Genomic DNA, 24,785 nt, shown 5'->3' with positions numbered 1-24,785 from the left:
TGACGCGCTTTTACAAGCCGTTGATTTCTGTTGCGCAATGTTGCACATGCATAGCAACACCTCATCAATTCGCTATGAAGGACTGGGGAGCTGTTTGCAAAATGCAGCGAACTTTATTAAGGTCCATTAAATCACTATCATTCGTGGTGACACGGCGATACTGAATAATACAAGCAATGAGACCGTCAACAGTTGTGTAATGAATTCAGCCTGTCGACAATGTAATGCCGTTTCCCGAGCATTTTCTCCCATTTGATTTTCCCTTCATTCTCTCCTTTATTTTGGCTTTTCCTTTTAAGGAAGTTGGACGGATATCACGTGTGTATCACTGCCTCCCTGTCCGTTTATTTGTTAGTTTGTTAGTTTACAAGAAATCTCAAATGTTAATTCTCAGATTTCAGCTGAACTCTTTGAATGAGTGGATGATGTACCAAAGAAAAGTCAATTTGATTTTGAGATGAATCAGGACCGGACGTTGATTTTAGGAGAAAAATCAGCCTCAAAATGCATTAAATTTGGTTCATGAATATTATTGTAAAATGTAAGAGCCGAGAGAAAAACAACAATAAAACAATGACTGTAGACAAGAGTAATACCAAACCTTGGAACACAAAGAAAACTGAACACAGAATCTTGCACGAAAAAGAAAATTGCAAGAAGAGGGCACAAAAGGACTAATAAAAAAAAGAGACGAAGATCATAATTGGAATATGAGTGAAAATGCAGATTTACAACGTAATGAAGGAAGACAACCCCAACAGTGAAAAGTAAAATCATATTTGCAAAGTAACGATAAAAATTTATGAGCAATGTAAAGAATTAAGATAAAATAGGAATAGTCTAACGAACAATCCAGACAACAGACTATAAAACAAAACAACACTACAGAAAACAAAAGAAGATTAGACAGAAATACACGGGAGGAAAAAGGCGATAGGGGTAAATCCCATATTTCCGCTGCCGCATCGATTTCGACACAGCCCATAGACATAGAGTATAGTTTCTCCATCAATCAACCCATCAAAATCTTTCTCCCTGAGAATCAGGCTTTGAGTACAGAGACCGTTTCTCTCTTTCTTCCTTTCTTTCACTCTTTCCTCTTCCTTTCTTTCACTCCTTACGTCATTTACCATCACCTTGCATTGTTGTCATTCATGTTGTCGTTTTTGCTTTCATTGAAAGTAGAGAAGTTCCTTCATGAATGAATCCTTTATTTGTTCCTCAAATTAAGCGTAATATTTAAAAAAAAAAAAGTGCAATGAAAACGCATGGGAAAGGCTGTTGCTATTGTTTTTTTTTTTTTTTTTTTTTTTTTTTGTGAGGGTTGGCATGAGGAGGGCTACCACATACAGTCGTAGGGGGAACCTGTGGTTTAATAAGACGTCATTGTTATAAGTTATGAGGTACGATGTATTCTCTCTCTCTCTCTCTCTCTCTCGCTCTCTCTCTATCTCTCCCACCCTTTCAGTTTTTATTGAGGGGGTTGGTAAGTACTGGAGGCTAATTTGTGATGGTCACGTACTGTAATCTGAACTTGTTTCGGCTGTATATCCAAATGATTATTTTTTCAAGCACATAAAAACACACACAGACAAACAAAACAACAAATACACACATACATACATACGTATGCATACATATATATGTGTGTATTTATTATATATATTATACAATATTATATTATTATATATTTATTCATCATATATAAAGATAGAAGATATATATAGAAAGAAAATAATTATAGAAATATATTATTTCATCTATGTATATATATAAATATATATATATATATATATATATATATATTAGTATATATAAGATAATTAAATAAGATTAGATATTCCATATTATGTATACTTATAAAATATATATATATATATATATATATATATAATATGAATATATATATATATATATAATTATAATGTATTTAATATATATATTATATATATCCTAGAAATAATACCAATAAGCTGTTTTAATTAAAAAAAGAAAAAAAAATGGTTTCAGCAATTCACAAAAATGAACTGCCAGCGTTACCACATACAGCGAAACCCATGAGCAGCACTTCAACCTCTGATGTATTTTGTGGAATTCAGCCCTTTATTATCCTAATCATAATTCTTATGAGTTTTCGAATTCATATTAAAGCCATTGTAACAGCAAATTCTTCATTAATTCTTCATGAAGGGACTTTTCTTATCAGTAATGAGCTGGATATATCTTCCGTTTCATTCCTTTGGAGCGTGACTGGAAAATGCCTCCATAGAGTAGAACAAGAATTTCCACAGTAACTTAAAAAGTGAAATGCTTCTTCTTTATAAGGATAAGTGTTTAAATTTTTCATGTTATAAATAGTTCGTATTTCAATTTAAATATGGCTTTGTCGTTTTTTCAGATGGTTGTGGTCATTTTTTATCACTTTTTTTAATATGCCTATGGTGATTTTTCTCATAATCAAAATTCATCTGGAATTTTCAGTATGAATCAGATCCTGTATTTCCATTTGTCCTTGCCTCAGCAAGTTGCAAGTATTTAGGAATTAGATTGCAAATTTATCTCAGTATTTTCATTATCTTTTTTAGCTACAGACATTTGTACGAAGCCCATGTCATTGTGTTTTTAAGGTATAATTTTAAGTGTTTCTTCGAGCTGAATGAAAATGGCGATGTATCTTTCAGACTTGAAACCTTCTTTTTAGGTCATTTAAAATGTAAATGTAAATTTTCCATTTGGAGCTAAATTACTATCAGGCTCTTCCTGCTAAAGACGGTGTCGCGAGAGCACGCTCTCTGGCATCGCTTAGTTAAGACCATCTGGCCGCCAACACTCGCATCACGTAGCACATCATCTCTTTCTGGATTCGTGCGAAGTAAAATTTACAAACCTTCTTTAGGGTTTGCTCTAATGATCATGAACTTGTGTGAGTTGAGTATTGCCAGATGTTAAAAAACAGATGACGCCCGCATGTCACAGTGCCTTCTGTTCGAGTGTATTGGTGTCGATCTGAATTAGATTGCGGCATATATCTTGATGATTTCCGTTAAAGGGAAAACTTCTTTTTCTTATGATTGAAAACATTATTTCTATTTCCAGTTCAACTTGTATGTGGTGATTGTGCTTCTCTTTTGAAACAGAGTTTGCTTGAATTTTATCATTTCTGGTTCGTTTCTAGTCCGATGGTGAACATAATTGTATCATATCAAATTGCTAGATTGGGCTCTTAATGGTCTTATTCATTTATAGTTATAAGGAGAAGAGAATGTTCGTTTTTTGCGTTAGGTTAACGTTATATCTTAATACCGTGGTTAAGGCCCTCGTCTTGACATAGGATTTGAATTCGATCCCAACGGGGTGGTGGAGGTGGAGAATCTTAGGATCCGTTTCCTAAACCAACCGGGTGGGAGAATTGTGACCAAGGATTTTTAGTATTAGAAACATATTATCTGGAATGCACCTTGTGAGGCAGATAATTTTGGAAACGGGCTTGAAGGACATTCTGAAGTATGGTGAAAGGGTGCATGAGCCAAAAGAGATTGAGAGCCACTAAACCTAGGCAGTCATTTATATACTTGGTATGTTGACACCTGTGGTGTGGCGGATCGCTGCCAGCATCCTCATCCCAAGAAGATTTGCAGAGAATCGGAGGTTTAGCACCCTCTGGAGCCACCCCTTCTGAAGCAAAGGGTGTTTAGTGTGTTTGTATTTCTCTTGTTACTGCCATCTATTTTTTTGTAATATAAAGTTTAGTGATAGGAGTTGTCCATAACAGATGATTTGCATATTCAACTATATCCTAACAACGCTTTCTACATAAACAGTTTCCGTCGTGAATATTGACCAAGTTATGAAATCACCGCAGCGTTCGATAATGAAGCTCTTCGGCTGACGGTCATGAACGTATAATGAACCCAGTGTCACGAGATCTCTCATAGCTTCATTCCTTCCCGTAAGGGTTAAAAAAAAAATCACTTACATTCGTCGTTAGATTTCACTGACGGAAACTAGTATTGAAAGAAATATTTATCACAAAGATTAAATCTGACACTTGAACAACGTCTTTTTTTTTCTGTCACGTAATCACAAACTATCTATTTTTCATTCACTTGACTCACATTATAATCCCTCAATAAATTCACATCCATGAAGAAATCTGTTTTTGGGTGGCCAGAATACCAAGTACAAAAAAGAGGTTCACTGAAAATAGCTAAAAGTGCGAAAGAGAACCAGGCGCTTTTCCCAAACGTTTGCCATACAGCGCCAGGAAGCTGGACCGGAGACGACGCCGCACGCGTAGTTCGAGGGGTTGAGGTCGACTGAACTCAATGTCCAAGCCACACACACTCAGTCACACGGGCGCACGCATACGCACATACCTTCCCACAGATATACGCCCTCCCCACACGCCCTTCGCACACTACCCCAAGACGAGGGGCGGGGCCAAGGACACCTGTAGGCGATGGCACACATCTAACCTCGGAAGCCATTAGTTAAAGTGATTTTGCGGCGTCTTTAACTGCAGGCACGTAGTGTCTAGGTCTTCTTCTTCTTCTTCCAGCGTCGACCCAGAGATGTTTGTTGTAGTTGGCAACGAAAGTGATGAATGGATGTCAGCCGCTGGAAGCTTCCTTCAGACCAGAAGGCTGCTGAGTCGGTGTCACGGGAGTGTAATGCCTTTTTCATGTGCTATGTCCCATTACCTTGACTTATCTGACCTTTCATGCGGTGTTTATTCAAGCGTGTTTAATTGTTGTTGATTTCATGAGTTTTACCCGCTTTGTTTTATTTTATTTCTTATTATTATTTCACTTCGCTGTTTACTTTATCACATGTGGGTGGAGTCTCGCATTGTAAAGTAATGACCTTTTACCAGTTTTCTTTATGAGTGTGTGTGCATATTAAACAACAACAACAACAACAACAACAGCAGCAACAATAATAATAATAATAATAATAATAATAATAATAATAATAATAATAATAATAATAATAATAATAATAATAACCTATCTTCCATTGAATGAGAGCCAGCAAAGATAGAGTTGAGATTAGGTAGATATAGAGGATAAATCAATATTCATTCAGACATAAAATTCAGTTGGCAAAACTTTAAATTTTATTCGGGGAACAATTGCAAAAAAAAAAAAAAAAAAAAAAAAAAAAACATGTGATATAGATAAAATATCTGAGGACAAAGTAATAAGAAAGAAATACTAGAAAAAGCAATTAGAAACAGCCCATTACATATGAATAGGACGTACAACCAAAGGTTGAAAACCTCTGTAAACGCGATGATCATAGTTGCTAAAAAAAATCTATCAGTTGCACTTGCTTTTTTACTACCAGGATGCAATTGAAACAAGTAAAAAATGAGACAATCGAGTTTTCTGTGCAGCTTATAATATGGTATGAGTCATTGTCCTTGAAACTTTCAGTCACGGCCCGATGTGGCCTGTCCTATAGTGCTGCCAGACGCGCGATCATGGCTAATTTTAACCTCAAATAAAATAGAAACTACTGGGGTTAGTGGGCTGCAATTTGGTATGTTTGATGATTGGAGGGTGGATGATCAACATATCAATTTGCAGCCCTCTATTCACAGTAGTTTTTAAGATATGAGAGCAGACAGAAAAAAATCGGACGGACAGACAAAACCATCTCAATAGTTTCATTTACAGAAAACTGAAGGTTACCCTGCTCCCCTGTGTCATTTACACTTTTTATTGCAAAACGGCAAACAGCTAACGTTTTCAGGAACTGTAAAGCAAACCTGAACTTCTGAGTTCATCACTCCAACGTCTTCACATAAGAGCTTGAGTGCCCCCTCCTACGGACTTAAGTTAACAACCTCACCAGCCCTTAAACGTTTTATTTGATCTTTGTTATTGTCTTTGCTTTAAGGATTAACCAAATAATGACACGAAGTTAGTTGTCATGCTAATCTTTAGCTTAAGATATATCTTGGTAAATTATTACAATATATATATGATATATATATATATGTGTGTGTGTGTGTGTGTGTGTATATATATATATATATATATATATATATATATATATATATATATATATATATATATATATATATAACACGTGTGTGTGCGTGTGTGTGTATCCCTGGGTCAACGAATTTAACCAATATTAGGCCTGGCTATTACCTGGGTGAGTACCTATGGCCTGGAGTTATAGGAACCTCATCCCACAAATATTTTCTGAAAACCGGAAGGCCAACCCCTACTGGCGCCAGTTATTAAGGATCTTCGCGGCCTCTCATCTGCCCCTGAAAGCGTTGCTCTTTGCCTTTTAGTCTTCGTTTGACCCTTTGTCCTCTTCCCACATAACGAAGCAGCCTAACTTGTTCATTTTGAAGTAGCTCCTATTTCCACCTTTTTAGTTTTCTGTAAAAGGAAAACTATTGAGATGGCTATTTGTCTGTCCGTCAGCACTTTGTTTGTCCGCATTTTTTCGTCCGCCCTCAGATCTTAAAAGCTACTGAGGCTAGAGGGCTGCAAATAGGTATATTGATCATCAACCTTCGAATCATCAAGACAACCGAATTGCAGCCCTTTAGCCTTAATAGTTTTATTTTATCTAAGGTTAAAGTTAACCATGATCGTGCGTCTGGAAACGATATATGTAACGACAGCACAGGCCACCACAACCCGTTGCTGAAATTTTCATGTGCCGTAGCTGAGATTTTCATATCGAATTATATGCTGTACAGAAAACTCCACTGCAATGAAGAAACTTCTGAGCAATTTTTACTTGTTGTTTTAAAGAACGATCCCTTCGGACAGGGCTAAGGAAGTCCGGAAATGACTGATTGGTTTTGTGAGACGGGAAAACTGTTGAACTGTCGCTTGGAGTATAATGGAAATTGATGTTTCAAGTTAATGTGAGGATGTGATGCTGTATTTAGGTATCTTACACCAGCTTTTAGTCCATTTGACTATCTTTGCTTTTTATGTTATTTGCATGTGCATTTATTTATATCGCTAATATTTTAAATACACATGTGATTTGATCTATTGGTTTGTTACAAGAGACTTAGTTAATAATAATAATAATAATAATAATAATAATAATAATAATAATAATAATAATAATAATAATAATAATAATAACAGTATTGCCTACCTTATTACTATAAGGCTGGTGACATCAATGCCAGCTTAAATAGCTATCTAAGAAGCCATTGTAGATGATGAGAGTAGCAAAAAAATTAAAGTGGTAGGAAGGGGAAACGAAACAAACGAGCAAACAAACAAAAGATGAATTATATTAAGATGAGGCCACGGTCTAGAAAGAACAGATAAGAGGCAAATCCGGTCCATTTCCTGAGAAATCCATCGTGCTCCCGTTGGCGTAAAGACTGAAGACTGTACTCGTTAACATATATATATATATATATATATATATATATATATATATATATATATATATATATATATATATATATATATATATATACATACATACATATATACATATGCGTACATACATAAACGCTTAATAAAGACGCGAATGGAAAATTCAAGGTCACGGTCGCCGGGAGTATGCAGACAGAGGGAACGTATTTGGTTTAAGGCGCGTTGAGAGAACGAATAGAAGTTATGAGTCATGAAACTGGAGGCGTAGTAAAAGACGGCAAAAGATTTTGTTCGGGGGCCACTGCATGACCGCAAAGAATTTTCTGTTCAGAATGTGAGCGGAAGAATTAGGAAGTTTAGAAAAGTATGAACGAAAGATTAAAAGGCTTTGTAGAAACATTCAAAATAAATTGAAAAGGGAAAATGCGTTAAGAATTAGGGAGAAAATGTGCTGATGGAGAGGTGCTTTCAGAGAAGAACAGAACCTTGTAGACAAAGCAAGTATCCTTAGGATTATCTAATATATATATATGATATTATATATAGATAATAATATATATATATATATATATATAATATATATATATATGTGTGTGTGTATGTATGTATACATATATACAATTAAAAAAAAAAAAAAAAAAAGATTTGAACGATGCAGCAGTGGAGCGAATTAGGGTTAAATTGAAAATTCTTGAGGGATCGAGATCCTACTGCATTGTAAATATAATGCGACTGGGTGCCCTATCAGGGTGGGCAAAGTATGTCTGTAGGAGACTAATAATTCCAAATATTATCTCTTTGCACTGGGAGAAAGATGACAGGGGTATGTGTAAAAGTTGTAAGGGATACAACACCCAAGAAACTAGGTTTGCTGTTGATTAGGAGAGCTAGATGGAAAACATTAGGCCTGATAGGCTAAGAGACGTGCTGATTTCAATAAGGCAGGGAATGTACATATATATATATATATATATATATATATATATATATATATATATATATATATATATATATATATAATATATATATATATATATATATATATCATATATATATATAGTGGTAAGGAAGGGCTGTATAATATATATATATATATATATATTATATATATATAAAATACTATATGACTGGTAAAAATGTTGTTACAACAGAATTCTACCTAATAAAAGGAGTCCATAAAAACGCAAAATATAGAAAGTAAGTACTATATTTCAGAGACTGTTGTCTCTCTTCAGGTAGGTAATGAAGAAAGAGACAGCAGTCTCTAAAACAAAGCACTTACTTTCTATATTTTTGGCATTTTTACGAGCTCCTTTTATTATTATTATTATTATTATTATTATTATTATTATAGTATTATTATTATTATTATTATATATATGTGTGTGTGTATACGTATATACAAATATCTGTGTGTGTTTGAGTGCAATTAGACAAAGTGGCGTTATCTAGTGACTTTGTGAGGAACGAACATACTAGTTCTATTCAAGAAGAAAATAAGAGAATGAATTCCCCAGCTAATCCTCAAAGTATCGAACTGGCTTCACGAGATTTCGTCATACCTTCAAACATTATCAGCGTTTCGCTTTTATCACCAATCCATCATTTCCTCTTATCTTTATCGTTATCCTTATCATTTTCATCAGTATTGTGAATTTCCCTTCGTATTCGAAGATGACTATCGACCCTGCAGAGAAAAAGGAGACAGAAATAAAAACAAAACAAAACAAAAAAATGCATTTGCTAATAAGGGGAAATATTATTTGCCTTCACACGAGCATTTTCGTCTCGCGAAGGTTCTCTATTTATGGCTCTCTCTCTCACACACTCCATGTTATAGCCAGGGCTGTATGTCAAAAGTGCATAGCTCTTATGTTTTATTATAAATTTTGACACACTTAACTTAATCGATAGCACTCTCTCTCTCTCTCTCTCTCTCTCTCTCTCTCTCTCTCTCTCTCTCTCTCTCTCCTAGCTTTCAAGATACTTAACCCCTTTATAATATGTTACAAAAGCACTAAAACAAACCGCAAAGTAACTCCCATTTTCTATGCCAGCCAAAGAAAACGAAGTCTAACGTACACTGTTATTACGAATACGAATTATACAAACCGAAGGTCAACCTCAGCCTGATCTACCCTTGAATGTGAAAGATGAGTGTAACCTTGAGGTGAAATCAAGCGATGTTAATCGGTATCCTCATTTATTCGGTAATTGCCGGTTTTCTTTCGCGGGATTTTACCTGATGCGTGTTGCTGCGGTCAGTTTTCTGTCCCATGGGAAACTGGACTGTTTCAACCTTTTTACATAATTTTTCATTAATATCGCTATCTTGATAAGTGCATTCATATGCCGAAATCATTTAATACATTACCTGAGCGTGCGTGGAGAGACAGCGTTACAGCTACGTTATTTATTTCAAAGCTAAATTCTCACGGTCTAACTTAATATTTGGAGAATTGTCGACAAATCTTATAGGATCTTTGTATCCATTTATCAAAAGGGCTGTCAGGAGATGCAGTGCTTGGATTACAGACGAAATATAACAAGTATAGCAAAATGAGAAAGCTCAGGAGAGGAAAGAAATTTATATTTAAAGCAGACTATAGACTGTTCACTAGTGGTTTTCGTAATCACTTTCGACGTTCCTTTGTACTTTAATCCAATACAACAGAATTGTGGTAACGTAGAAGCCTTCTAATTATCAGTTTTATCAGTCAGTAGTGCACGACACTTATATTATATTAGCTAAAGTCCTATTTGATGGTTCATATATATATATATATATATATATATATATATATATATATATATATATATATATATATATATATAATTTCATTGCCTCCAACGGCGCGTAAAACAAAGGCCCTCTGTTAAATTCATCTCTTTCCTGAGTTTTGTCTTTCAAAAGTCTCCACTCGTCTCTAGCCTCTCTTCCCATAGTTCTAATCTAAGTAGGTCTGGGTCATCCACTCTTCTGGTGCCCTGTGTTTACAGGTACTATAGTACCATAATACAGTATCTTATGTTTATATACAGTGGCACAGTACCCTGAAAGTGTATAGATATAATTATTTAAGTTTGGGTGTCGTCCGATGAATTTTAAGGTTGACAAATACATTTTTTTTATATCTTTCTTTGTACGTAGCAATCTAGCAAAACAAGGTCGAGGAAATAATCTTGGTAACTATTTTTTCAGCATGCTTTTAATATGAATGTAAACAGATATGGCTGTGTAAAAATATTTCCTCGGTCAGTTCTTACTATATATATATAGATATATATATATATATATATATATATATATATATATATGTATATATATATATATATATATATATATATATATATATATATGTATATGTATATGTATATGTATATATATATAATTATATATATATATATATATATATATATATATATATATATGTGTGTGTGTGTGTGTGTATGTGTATATATATATATGTATATACTATATATTATATATATATATATATATATATATATATATATATATATGTGTGTGTGTGTGTGTGTGTGTGTGTGTGTGTGTGTGTGTATGTGTGTGTGTTGCATGCTAATAGACAAAAGAGTCAACTTAAATTTCTCTCTCTCTCTCTCTCTCTCTCTCTCTCTCTCTCTCTCGCCGTTTTTCTCAGGAAATGAAACATACAAAGCTTGGGAGACGTCCATCAAAATTTATGCATATTTTTCTTTATCTATCTGGTGCGTTCTTTCCAGACAACGTAATCACAAAGAAGAAAGGACAGCTCAAATAATAAAAAGGCGCTCAGAAGAGCGAACCAACGAGGAAGTGAGATCGCGGAATCCACTATCGTCTTGACCATCCAAAGCAATTACGTCCAAAGGTCTCATCGGGAGGGCATGCGTTATTGCGCATGACATTACATCTTGGAATTACTTCACGTGACTAATCTGCAGAACCATCGATGGTTTTTTTCCCCCTTTACTTCTCTTTCTTTTATATTCCGTCACCCATAAATTCAAGTTTCAAGTCCGGATTTCAAAGACGAGAGAGACAATGGTTGATGGGTACTTTTGTCCATATGGTATTTATGGCCTAGAGAGAGTCCTTGGGCGCACCCAGCTAGTCGTTTCTGTCTGTGCTGTTACGCGTATAACTTACATTGTATTTAGTATGTCAATGTCTAGGGAGAGGGTAGGTCAGAACTGGTTGGGAGAAGAAAATATTCCGATATTCTGACTCAAGAGAAGAGTACGATAGGGATGTGAGTTGGATGGGCAGAAGAAAAATATTGGGAGCAGACTTCTTGACTTTGTCTCTTAATATGTGAAACTAAAACCATCTGGGGTAAATACATTCAGATAGGATGCTTGCCTTCGTGTTATTGTGCTTATGAAACAGAAAAGTTGAGCTGAACAGACAGAACTCGAAAAAGAGCTAAGGTAAAGGAAGAAAATGCTGCTAGGCGACAGATAACAGGCCAAGTGGGTTATTGGGGCACTTCCAGAAAGACACTCAAAATCCAAATACTGCCAGCACGGTGGTACCAGTGACAAGACGGGTAGAGACTAGAGAGACTTCGCAGTCAAGCAGCAGACTTCCATCCGTGAACACTGCAGTAGATGCAATCAGGCAAGATTAAGTATAAGGGATTTTAGAATTGTAGATTCTTGTTCAAAATTGTCTGATTTAAGGACTTTATAATCTATATACATTCACAAACTTAAGCCACAACTCAGCCTTCTTTTCCGTTACCAGTAATCTACTGATTTTCTATCCGCTTTCTCTTTCCAGTCATTAGGTCAAATTATTTGTTGTGTCCTTTTTCTTTTCCTTATTCCAATATTTCTCCAATCATAACAAAATCTGAAGGTCTAGAATATCTGGTAACCTGGTAATATTTTTCCTAATGCAGTCTTCAGATCTTATTAAACCGTCTGAAATATTTAGTTAAAAGTGTCTAAATAGCTAGAAAATAAATAACTAACAAAACGCACAAGAATCAAAATAGCATTATCTACGTCCGGTGATAAACGAACCAGTTTACCTTTAGAACGGCACTCTCCTCTTCTCGTGTTTTCCAGATCCATGCCCGTTTCCCTCCCTCCCTTTCGAGTCAATATCCATTATCTGGAAAGGATGTTTGCATTCACCAGACCATACAACCGGACAAACAGGATATTGCAAGGTTGATCACCTTTATCTGCGATTTCTTTTGCAATACGACCTTTGTTGACGGAAAGCAGTGGGGGTGATCATGGATTCCGATGTTGTGCCACTTTTCTTTAAATTCTTTGTCTTTTTACGGGCTATGCTGGAGACACTCACACACATACATACAACACGTATATATATATATATATTTATATAAATATATATATTATATATATATATATATATATATAGATACATATATATATATATATATATATATATATATATATATATATATATATATATATATATATATGTATATATATATATATATATATATATATATATATATATGCATACATACATATATAAGCAAATGATAAATAGAAAGCCAATACCAAGGGCTTTCGCCTTTACTCAGTCATTTTTGTGCCTCGACAATGCCTGAATAAAGGCGAAAGCGCTTGGTACTGACTTTCTGCCAATCATTTTCCAGTGGTATTCACTTTTATAATAAAGTAACGCACATCTACTATTACTTTTAAGTATACTATACATATATATACACATATATCGTATATAGAAATACACACACACACACACACACACATATATATATATATATATATATATATATTATATATATATATATATACTATATATATATATATATGTATATATATATATATAATAACATATTATTTATATATATATATATATATATATATTATTATTATATATATATATATATATAATATATATAATCCATTAAATCTACAAATGTCGTTCAATATCCAGTTCATACTACTTCGGGAATATCTTGATAGCTAAGCGGTTAGACCGTCGACTGGAGTCGTTGGAAAGTACTGTCGAGGGATCGAGATCAGGCAGGCGGTACCGATCCATAATTTATCACTTATAATTCCCCTTCGGTGATCGTTCCCGATGTAGCGTGGATTGGGTATTGATCGACATTTGTAGCTTAATGATTATACATATAAAAAATTACGGTGATGAGATAAAAAAAAAATTCACACACACATATATATCATTGTCACTGATTTCCCACAGACTTAAACGCGCACAGATGTCACGTAATAAAACTTTTCACCTTAAATGTAAATCACTTCCGATATATTTTTGATTAAAAATCAACGGAATACTGTAACTGTAATGTCTAGTTTAGAATACTTGAGAAAAATCTAGATCATGTTCCCCCTTTCAATCCACAGCTTCTTCAATTACCTCTGTAAGTATCATTTATTTTTGCTTCTTCTTTGTACTTGCGGCATGATCTGTGGCCTGTACTGTGTGGTTCTTGGCAAAGTAAACACTACTTACACTGTCTTATATAATGTTGCACCTTTTGAACTTTTGATTTTTCTCACATTTTGGACATGTAAATTTTCCCTTACATTTGTGTTGCATGGACCCACATTTATGGTAGTTAAAACATTTTATTAACCAGCAACTCCCATAGATAGATTTGACATTATATGAGACAGTGTAATGTTTACTTTACCCAGAACCACACCATACAGGCCACAGATCTTGCCACAAGGATAAAGGCTTAAGTTCGTTTAAGCAAAAAGACAGTACTATAAAGTCACATTTAGAGAAAGATTACTGTAAAGTGGATTATTTAATAACTGATAATGTGGTCTAGAAAAGGGAAATCTAACATAGAGACGGCTTTCTGACTGAAATTGTCCATACACGTTACGTACTCAGCTATTTTAGGGGAGATAGCCCCAAGACCTGCAGGTGGCCTATGTTTGGAAATTATCAGGCAGATGAAAGGATATTACGTACCTATTTGCAATTTGTATATTTAGAAAAAGCAACGAGAAGGCTTCATATGAAAAGAAAGAAATTGAAGGCAACTTAAGATTACTTCTAATTATTTGGCATAGATTACAAATGATTAAGAAGGTACAGTTCTCCATCGGGAAATCTACCTAAGGGATTATTTGTTGTGGAAAAAAAAGACACATCCTTCGTGAAGGCGAAATGAAAACTATTAATCTTTCGCCATTCCACGGCAATTGATCTTCATGAGAACGTTATTGAAAATCACAAGTACGTCCGGCGAAAAGGCCTTCACTGCAGTTCAGATACGTTCACTCTTCTCAGTTCGCTGAGTGGTCTTTCTCGAAGGAACCCCATCCTCTAGACTCCTACTTGAGATGATTCCTTGGATCCAGCCCAAGAACATGTTGACGCTGGTGTAGACGCCCGGGAATTCCTTCTCACAAGATTTCCCCCACGAGACCACGCCAATCACAACGAATCGCCGGTTTTCCTGAAGAATCAAAGGTCCACCGCTGTCCCCCTAGAAATAAAGAACAGAAAATTGTGAGTGATTTGCCTCGCCTTTACTTCTTCCCAAAAATACGACTGTTAGTGTGAATTTTATCATCTTTACATTTAATTGGTTTTAGTAACGTGTGCTTTTTACCTTTCAAGCCAATATAGAAGAGTCATAATATTGATGGTTCTATGAGTTTATGCTTCCTTTTCATTATTCTGCTCAATTGATTTTTATAATACATTCCTTTTCTCTCTCAATTCAAGAAAAAAACCTGCACGGCATGGTAGAGTTCTCCACAAGTAACACTGCATCATTCTTCCGTTTAATCCTTATTTATATCTCAATAGAGACAAAAATAAAGATTTTATATAGCTATTATCTACTAAAAAAAGGCGGGGTGGTGGGGGTCTTGTATGTTGTCGCAAAAGTTCGTGGGGTTTCGGATTATTTCAGATTAAACTTGACTTAGAACAGCAAGGGCTCTTGCTTTCAAGAGAGACCCGTCCGTGGCGCCTTTGCATTTGGCCAAAATGACTGGCCCAGGGGCTCTTAGAAGTCATGTAGCATCCCAGAAGAAAAACGAAGAGCAATTTTTTAAGCCTTCTGCGTAAGGCAAACTAGAAGACATGTGGCACTTGCTTGTGTGATTTCAGACTCTCCGAGCACATATTGATTGCTCGCTTGCTCGCCCTGTAGGCAGGCACCTTCACACGTGTCAGAGATGTTCACCGAAAACTTTAACATTTGTGCTCGAGCGTCTCCTCACTGCAGCAACAGTCACAGTTGCATTCTATTGTCACTTATCATAGGAAAGCACAACCGGTTTCAGTTATCAACTTAGATTACTTTTTACACCTTTGCTTGCAGCCTGAGTTTGCTGATAAAACTGAAAGACCACATACCATTCGAATGTGAGATACTGATCTTTTATTTAATAATAATAATAATAATAATAATAATAATAATAATAATAATAATAATAATAATAATAATAATAATAATAATAATAACATCAAAATCATATAAATGCCGTTATAAGTAAGATGTTCTAATAATTCCGAGTTTTTACATAAGAGTAAAAGAATAATTCTCAGTTTTTAATCAATAGTCAAGTAAAATGGGGCGTCGATGAGGATACGTACAAAGAGCCTTATAATTCTTAAGACTATGCAGAAATGGCGAACTCCCTAGAATTCCAAAGTTTTCAATACAGGGAGAAGAATAATTCGAACCTTTCCCTTCATTGTAAACTGAGAGATACCAATTTAAAATCAGTAAGAAAGAAACCATCTGAACTTTCCATATTGCAGTCAAGTCGCCTTTAAAAATCGCACGACTTTACACCAATTCCATCATGGAAAGGGACAAAGTAGAATTTTGATCATCTGTTCTGTTCCCTGTTCTCATAGATATCTTACGTACTACCGTTTGATTGAATAGGTGAGGGTGAATGACATAACCTCTTATTACATATCTCTAAGCTCACGGAGTTCCAGCCTTTTGGTGACTCCAGACCCCCAATGAATTGGCCAATATGGTTCCATACCCCCTTTGCTTAAGTCCATTCAAGTCCTATTTGTTGACAATAAAACTTAATATTCTTAGTTTAATAAGACTTTAAGTATGAATAGCTAGGAATAGAACATACAAGAAAATCAAAAGCACTTATAGTTTAGATAGTTATTTATCTGCAAAATGTACCCATGTATACATTGACACATTAAAATCAAATATAACAAATATCCAGAGATCATGTCCCATACCCTAAATATGTGTTTCTCATACCCCAAGTGGGCATAGATACCCTCCGTCAAGAACCCCTGTCTTAGTTCATTGGCGCAGTCTAGATTAAACTGGCCGGCCATATGCCAGTACTGGCTCTTGAATTGATAGGATTTTCCATGCCTATGTTAGTGGCACAGAAACTCATAGACTCATCCTATTTTCGAACATTCAGCTGTATCATTTTGTATTTTTGTTCGTACCTCTCTCAACACTTCCTCGAATTGGTATATTTATCCTCAGTCAGATTTACTTCTCCCTTTCCTTATGACGTAATTCTTATCGATGTATTATTCTATTCTTTACGTAATTTTCCTTTTTTTCAATTATGACAACTTACTCAAAACACAATAGACCGAAGATCCAGATTTTGCATAGTTTGTTTTGGTTTGTAGTTGATATTCATCACAAAATTACATATGATACAGCGTCTAGTCGCCGCGATCACTCTTGCACAATATTTTTCTGCATGCTACCTTCCCTTTAATCCCTGCAAGTGAATAACTGATCAACTCACCTGGCAAGCGTCCTTGCCTCCTGCCGTCACACTTGCGCAAATGGCGCTGTCGAATGAACTTCCGACGTCGTTGATGTAGCTTACTATACATTTTATCAAGGGCCAGACGGATACCGTTACCTTCTGTAAGAGTGAGGGCCTCTTGTCTACGACTGTCACTGACCCCCAACCTGCCGAAAAACAGTTGGCCCTGGAAATTATTTTTGGCAGTACCAAGGTCTGTAGACCTTTAGTCGTACGATATGCAGCAGCCACGTCGTTATTCATTAACACAACTTTGCCGCAGACAAATAACAATGAATATCTATGGTACATCACTATGACGTGACCATATATGACGAGTTAAAAGTCACAATAATGTAAATAAGACTGTATTTTTCAAAACACAAAAGGTTAAAAAACAGGGAGCTCTCGCCATTTGCATAATGTTCCTCTTGGCTGAAGAGGACCATCGTGCAAACGATCGAAAGCTCCCTGTGTTTTAACCTCTTTTTGTATGTTGACATGTACATTCTCATATACTTTATTGTGGCTTTTAACTCATTAACAATGCATATGATCTATTGCAGTGATAGCTTCAAGTATCTCGGAATGACAGACATGTAATAATTATTGTAGTCTCTCTTGAAAATGCAGTGGTAGTTATAGAAATATCGAAATTTGCTCTGCAATTATCTGAAAAGGGACGAGGACTTCGATCTACAGTTCCTGATGGTGATGATATGACTGATTCTAGAACAAAAGAGCAATGAAAAAGAGATTCTTGATTTTGAGAACAGCAACTTGAAAGTGCAAGATTACTGTTGGATGAGATACGCAGTACTACATAAATAATCCAAAACATTGTATTTACATACCTATATATATGCACACACACACACACACACACACACACACACACACACACACACACACACACACACACATATATATATATATATATATATATATATATATATATATACATATATATTATAGTATATATATATTATAATTATATATAGACAGACAAATTCCACGAAGAAAGGAGAAACAATGGCGTTCTGCAAGGCCTTTCGAATTCTTGTCCTTTACTAGCAGACTGAATAAATATAAAATCAAGTTTACAAAGAAAGCTCGTATAAATGACATATGGGGAGTACAAAGGAAAAAATATGTACTGGTAAACCAACACGTTCCATATTTTCATGTTTCGGTTTATATATATATATATATATATATATATATATATATAATATATATATATATATATGTGATATATATATATATATATATATATAGATATATAAAATGTGCGATTAACTTTTACGAGATACTTATGCGATTGTATCAACCATAATGTCCTCTTAAAATATAGATTTTTCCACACCCTCCGGATACGCTTGTTTCTACAAAGCCCGAGAAATAATCCAAATGGTTAGGTTAGGTTAGGATATCTATCTATCTTATCTATATATATATATATATATATATATATATATATATATATATATATATATATATATATATATATATATGTAATCTTCTCGTACAATGCAACACCAGACCAGAATCTGCAAGAGACCTCATAATATTTCTTGTTAGATTTTGGTGGTCATAGACCTACCTAGTCAGACCTCGGCGCAAAACCATCGCCCAACAATTGAATAGCGTCAGTTCACAGAGCTAAATTAGTAAGTCAGCCAACCAGACACCACGAACCTTACCAGTAACAGTGGCTAATTTCCCCTCGTAGACATTGTGATTCCCCCCTTTGGGGGGCGGGGCAGGAAGGCAGATGGGTCTCATGAACTCACTGAAGGGGAGGAGCATTGTGAATTTCAGCAGGGCAATGTCATTCCTCAAAGAATACCGGTCGAACTGGGGATGGGGGATGAACTCGGCTATGCGGCGGTCGAGGAAATTTTCGTCCTCAGTTTTGAAGTCGTGCTCTCCCAGGCGGATCCACATGGATCCCCGTGAAGGGCTGCATGCGCAAGAAAAAATCATGAACATTACACCTGACAGGAAATGTAAGATTACTACAGATTACTACTATTTCGGTCCTGTGAGGTCACTACACTGTCATGATGATCTGTGGGTAGACAGAAATTTTTGACATTCGTTGAAGCAAGGCAGACGAAGAGAAATGTTTTTGAGAATGAACAGCAGTTTGAGATGTTTAGTTTATAAGTATACATATACCGCGGAATTGCTCGCACTCTTGAAAAATACACTGCTGAAAGAGTTGACATGAAAGAACGATCATTTTGCTTTTTGGATTTCTTCTTCTCTTGTATTCTAAAACTAAGAACAAAAAACCTTTCAGATTGGAAATGAGAAGACCTACTATCCGAAGAGACAGTGCGCAGCCGTGAGGACGTGCCATCCAGAGACGAGGACTCCGCCGCAAAAATAGTAAGGATCCATTTCTTCACTCATCAAAGCAGCCATCCATGGAAACTCGCCCTCGGCAGCTGTTGTCCCTCCCAAGATTCGCTGGAAGGATCTCGCCCGTACCCCGCATCCTTCAGATTCAGGACATTTAGTTTACTTGTAGAATACATCACACAAATGCACATGTCCACTTCTGTGAGGTCATGTGCTGACAATGCTGTGACCATCACTGGGAATCACACAATAACAGAGGCAAGATTGCTCTGGTGCTAATGCATTTTGTTAGTATACACACACACACACACACACACACAATCTCCTTGGAGGTCCCTGCACCACGACTGCCACAAGACGTACGCTTGTCCTAAAGCCAACCATGTCGGTCCTCCAGGGGCGTGCACAGACTTTCAGAAGGGCCTCAGGGGCTCAAGTGGAAAAAGGACACGCCATGTTTTTTATGCTAGAATTATATAACAGTATAGATATACATAAAAATAAATGTTGGAAGGATAACGTGACAGTCTTAAAATGTATTATATTCAATGGAAATGTGCTACTGACAAATATTTGTCCAATATCAGCCAACCTTTGTATATTATGATCCAATTAGGTTATTATTTCTGACCAAAAAAGGGAATCTTAGCTATGAAGAAGAAAAAGGGCAAGGGTTCAAGGACCCCAAGCTCCCTCCCTCACCGACCAATCCCACCCCCCCCACCCCCCCACAAACCTTCCTTGTGCCCGCCCCTGGAACCTCGCCCGTGAAAATCACATAACCCTATACAGACTGAACTACATACAGTAGATCCTTTGAAGCGTAAAAATAAACAAAGAAAAATTAATATGTAGGTGCGTGCAAAAAGCTAAGAAAAAGTTAAACACGCTATGCTGATTAAAAGAAGAAAGCTATTCAGAGGGCCTATAACGTCAACAGTAATGCTACCTCGTAGAAAAAAAATCCAAGCTGTATGAAAATCAGAATCCAAAAAAATAAGATAATTTAAATTTGTCAGATATAGTATTCTTAAGCATCATAATTGAAAGGGTAAATTATATTTGGTCTATGTTATTCCACACATAGGGAAGATCGACAGGTCAAAAATGTCACATTTAATAAACTTATGACCTGATAATAATACAAGACACGACGGCAGACGTAATTTTGATTGACGTGTTCACCTTCAACGAAAAACATGTCATCGTCGGCCAGAGACAGGGAGACAGACAGACAGATAGACATTGTCAATTCAGACGAACATAACGTTTAATTTAGGTGCGTAAGGCAGACAGATGTATACATGACAGACAGCGGATAGCCAAATGTATCAGGATGGGGAAATGGTGGTCAATAGGAATGAATGGAGGATTAAATTCCACACCAAAAAAAGGCTCTAAAACCCATTTATTGCATTTCCCTAAAGCACCATGCACCTCAGGGTAATGTGTAAGCACTTGTAATTACTGTACAATAGCACCGCTCACAACTGCGGAGTACCGCTAGATAATAATGTTCGGTCGAGGGAAACACCCCACCGAGGAAACACTCCCACAATGAACCAGTTAACACGCACAGTCTGGCAAGACGTCGCTCTGCCTCTAAAACCCAGAACCGACGCGGAGTGAATCAGCAGTTATTTAAGGTGCAGTTGGAGCAACCTGTGGCCCTCGGGCCACACTCTAGAGAGTGATGGCCCAAGGGCCACAATCTAGAGTGTGAGTGAGTGGCCACAGGCAACACGAGCAGCGTGTTTGACACCTTTTGCCTCCACAAAAATGTGAGGTAGCTGCAACTACTTAAATACCTACAAAGATGTGGAAGCTCAGTTGCCTTCAGTATATGCTGTATGACTCAAAGATTAATATTAACATTACTGTACTTTCTTGGTCAGAATAATTCTTCTGAGACATATAGCGGACTTATACAAATCATCTGGAGAAAACAAACGAAGCAGCTAACGAGAGAAAAATTTCGTAACCAGGAGTTTTGAGGTAAATTCCTCTCGGAAAATCTGAGAAAGATCGAAATTATCGTGAAGAATTCGAAGACTGCGCTAGTTACCACTTGCAAGAATGAGATCGTTTAAATGATACTAGCTCGTGTAGTGCTATCCAGATTCGATTTTCACCTATCGAATAGTCTCAAAATATTTACAGAACTATAGCTTTGGTATACAAATATCAGAAAAGCGAATCTTAACTCAATGTATACCACTTCTCGGACGCACATTGATTATGTCATTTATCGATAATATGAAAATATACCTCGAGAAATTATTTTTTATGAAAAAATATAAATGCATTTTCATTTTAGACATTTTGGTTCTCTTTTTTTCATAAAAATTTTACGATGTAAAAGGTTTCTGTGTAAATGATTGGAACAGTAATTGCTCCTTTAGTCAGTACAACAGATGTAATAGTTAAGAGTTATGAGACTAAACTATATTCTTTATGTGAGGATCTCTAGACATCCCAACATTCTCTTTGAATTTACAATTGAAAAGGATTTGTCCCATGCGAATTGTCTGTTTAATCAAAATTTCACCCCTCTCTTCATTAATGGCCTATTATAAAACACCAGGGAAATATATATGTTAAATAAAGTCACATAAAGTTAGTTAGGTAAGTTGAAGACAGTGATATCTTTGTCATCTACTCACGCACACTGGCGTCTTGCCTGAGGTCTGAAGGCTCATCTTCCCCTTCTATCTTACGTGCAAGAACTGGGACGATCGTCATTCCAAGGAGCAATAACGTTGAGAGCGGATTGACAAGCATCTTGATTGAACAAAAAGAAATAAAAAGAGGTGGTGGGCATTGTAAGTAAGAATTTAAGTTTGGGTAGATTTCACTTAGTTTAAAGACCATTTCCATACTCTTTGTCGAGAGTTGCGTAGTTCAGTATAAAAAAAAAAAAGTCATTCTGCGCAACGTCTGTCGTTTACAGAGGTTTACCTAACCTGGTGCATGAGATATGACATTGTCTCATAAGAAAAAACACTTCAGTTCATCTCCACGTTTCCGGTTTTATCTCACAGGGCTGTTGTTTCTCAAACACGCAGCATAGTGTCTATGACTTTTTGAGTTCCCTACAGCTTATAAAAAAAATAAAAACATGAATCAAATATAGCGTTCCCTCATGAAATATATGATCGAAGGAATGTTTCTCTTAAAACTTCATGGTTTCTCTCCCTTGGAAAATACAGAAAGAGAACTTGTCGGTTGAAATGGTTATCAAATTATTTATAAAAACAAAAGCATCACTTAATTTCTTGCAATTTGATTATAGCCTGAGAAATGTTTATTTCCCTGATTAAAAATACCAAGTCAAAACTTTTAAAGGATTACAAAGTCTTTTATTCGCTATACCCTGAGTTACAGAACTTATATCGAATTCCAAGCTCTCACCCTGCTCTCTGAGCGAAAGCCACACAGGACCTACCCGAAGAAGAGCGCTGTTCCTAACCGTCCACCGACTCTTGCACATTGATGAGTTCACTTCCTCCCTTCCTTTTAATAATGTACGAGCGTCGTTTGTATCCTTGAGTTCATCGTAATACTAATTAGTTCCGAGTGTGTTCAATCCAATCCTCTCTCTCTCTCTCTCTCTCTCTCTCTCTCTCTCAAAAAAAAAAAAAAAAAAAAAAAAAAGTGATGACTGGCAGTCAGGGATATCTCGGTTTTGGGATTACTTTTTTTTTCCATTGCATATTTCATTTGATCTGGGCCTCATTAATTACGAACTTGTGCCCTTAACACTGTTATAATGACTCTGAACTTGAATCTTTGCATTCCCAACCTCAATTACTGTCGGGAAGAAGTGAAGCAACGAAGATATAAAATGCCGTTTATCAATGTCCCTCATTTACAAGGACAAATTAAGCGACATCGATTGAGCGTAAATCAGGTCGGTTTATTGGGCAGAGATCACTCTAACTGACAACCTTAGCCATTCCCTCGTGTCTAGTGTGTTTTCACTTCCTGAACTGCTCCGTTCTGCTTTCGCCTAATGAACACAGACCTTGGACGGTCATGGGAGGCCACTCTCAGTTCAGGCCTCTTATTGAGGATCAATTTATATTCTCATATTTCTCTGCACTTGTACACCCTACGCTGACCAACCTTCCTTTCTCTCTCTCTCTCTCTCTCTCTCTCTCTCTCTCTCTCTCTCTCTCTCCCCTCCTCACTCTCTCTCAGTCTCCTCTCCATCTCTTTCTCGTCTCTCTCCTCTCTCTCTTCCTTATTTCCGAACCCTTTTAGCCCTCTTATTGGTTCTGTTTCCCCCATTTAAGCATTCTGTTCGATGGAAGTTTGTGTTCCAAGTATTTGACCTTTCAGGCTTTTTTTACAATAATAATAATAATAATAATAATAATAATAATAATAATAATAATAATAATAAGGGAGGATGAGGTATCAAACAACGACACACGAAGAAACACCGACGAAGTAACAGAGAGGACGGAATGGGTAGAAAAGATTAGACAATGGATGGAGCCAGATACAGAGAACAAAGATCCCCTCCATGAAAGCCTACAACACCAAGAAATTAAGGGAGAAAACAAGTGAAGTCAATGACATAATGGGCATAATACACACCACCAGTATCACAGAAACAAATAACTTGGTATATGCAGGAGCAAGATTAGTAGCAGAACTGATGGGGATTCGAACACCAACACCACCAGCACAACCCAACAGAAACCAAAACAGCAACCTCCTTGGAAAAGGCGCCTGGAAAAGCAAATCATGGTGATGAGATCTGACTTGAGTAAACTGAAAGAGATGGCGGAAAAAAGGCTAAGAAGCAAGAAAACAAGGGAGGAACTCAACGAGAAATACAAAGTACAAGAGAGGGGACTAACACAATAGAAGATGTAAAACAGAGGCTTAAGGCCAAAGCACATAAGATCCAACGGTACATGAAGAGGAATAAGGGATACCAACAGAACAAACTATTCGGAACCAACCAGAAAAGACTATACAGCCAACTAAGAGGGGAAGACAACCACCCAGAAATTCCTGAAGCCGAACCAAGTAAGAGACTCTGGGAAAACATATGGAGTAATCCGGTATCACACAACAAACATGCAACATGGCTCCAGGAAGTCAAGGAAGAAGAAACAGGGAGAATAAAACAAAGATTCACAGCGATCACGACAGACACAGTCAGACACCAACCAAAGAAAATGCCAAACTGGAAAGCCCCAGGTCCCGATGAAGTCCATGGATACTGGCTCAAAAACTTCAAGGCCCTACACCCACGAATAGCAGAACAACTCCAGCATT

At 36.3% G+C, this 24,785-nt stretch overlaps 1 protein-coding gene across 1 annotated transcript; it reads right to left on the bottom strand.

Annotated features, from left to right (window-relative positions):
- Positions 1 to 14,426: 14,426 nt before the first annotated feature.
- Positions 14,427 to 19,699, bottom strand: LOC135218805 (trypsin-1-like). The gene is made up of 4 exons (XM_064255253.1): positions 19,453 to 19,699; positions 18,830 to 19,089; positions 17,124 to 17,293; positions 14,427 to 14,845 (listed from the first exon to the last, which is right to left on the bottom strand). The coding sequence occupies exons 1-4, from the start codon at positions 19,554 to 19,556 to the stop codon at positions 14,624 to 14,626; spliced, it is 756 nt and encodes a 251-aa protein (XP_064111323.1). The 5' UTR covers positions 19,557 to 19,699; the 3' UTR covers positions 14,427 to 14,623.
- Between the last annotated feature and the right edge of the window lie 5,086 nt (positions 19,700 to 24,785).

Source organism: Macrobrachium nipponense, chromosome 1 (genome assembly GCF_015104395.2).
Source record: "Macrobrachium nipponense isolate FS-2020 chromosome 1, ASM1510439v2, whole genome shotgun sequence".
Taxonomy (NCBI): Eukaryota; Metazoa; Arthropoda; class Malacostraca; order Decapoda; family Palaemonidae; genus Macrobrachium; species Macrobrachium nipponense.
The sequence above is the reverse complement of the archived record's forward strand: the minus strand, read 5'-3'. Positions and strand labels throughout refer to the sequence as shown.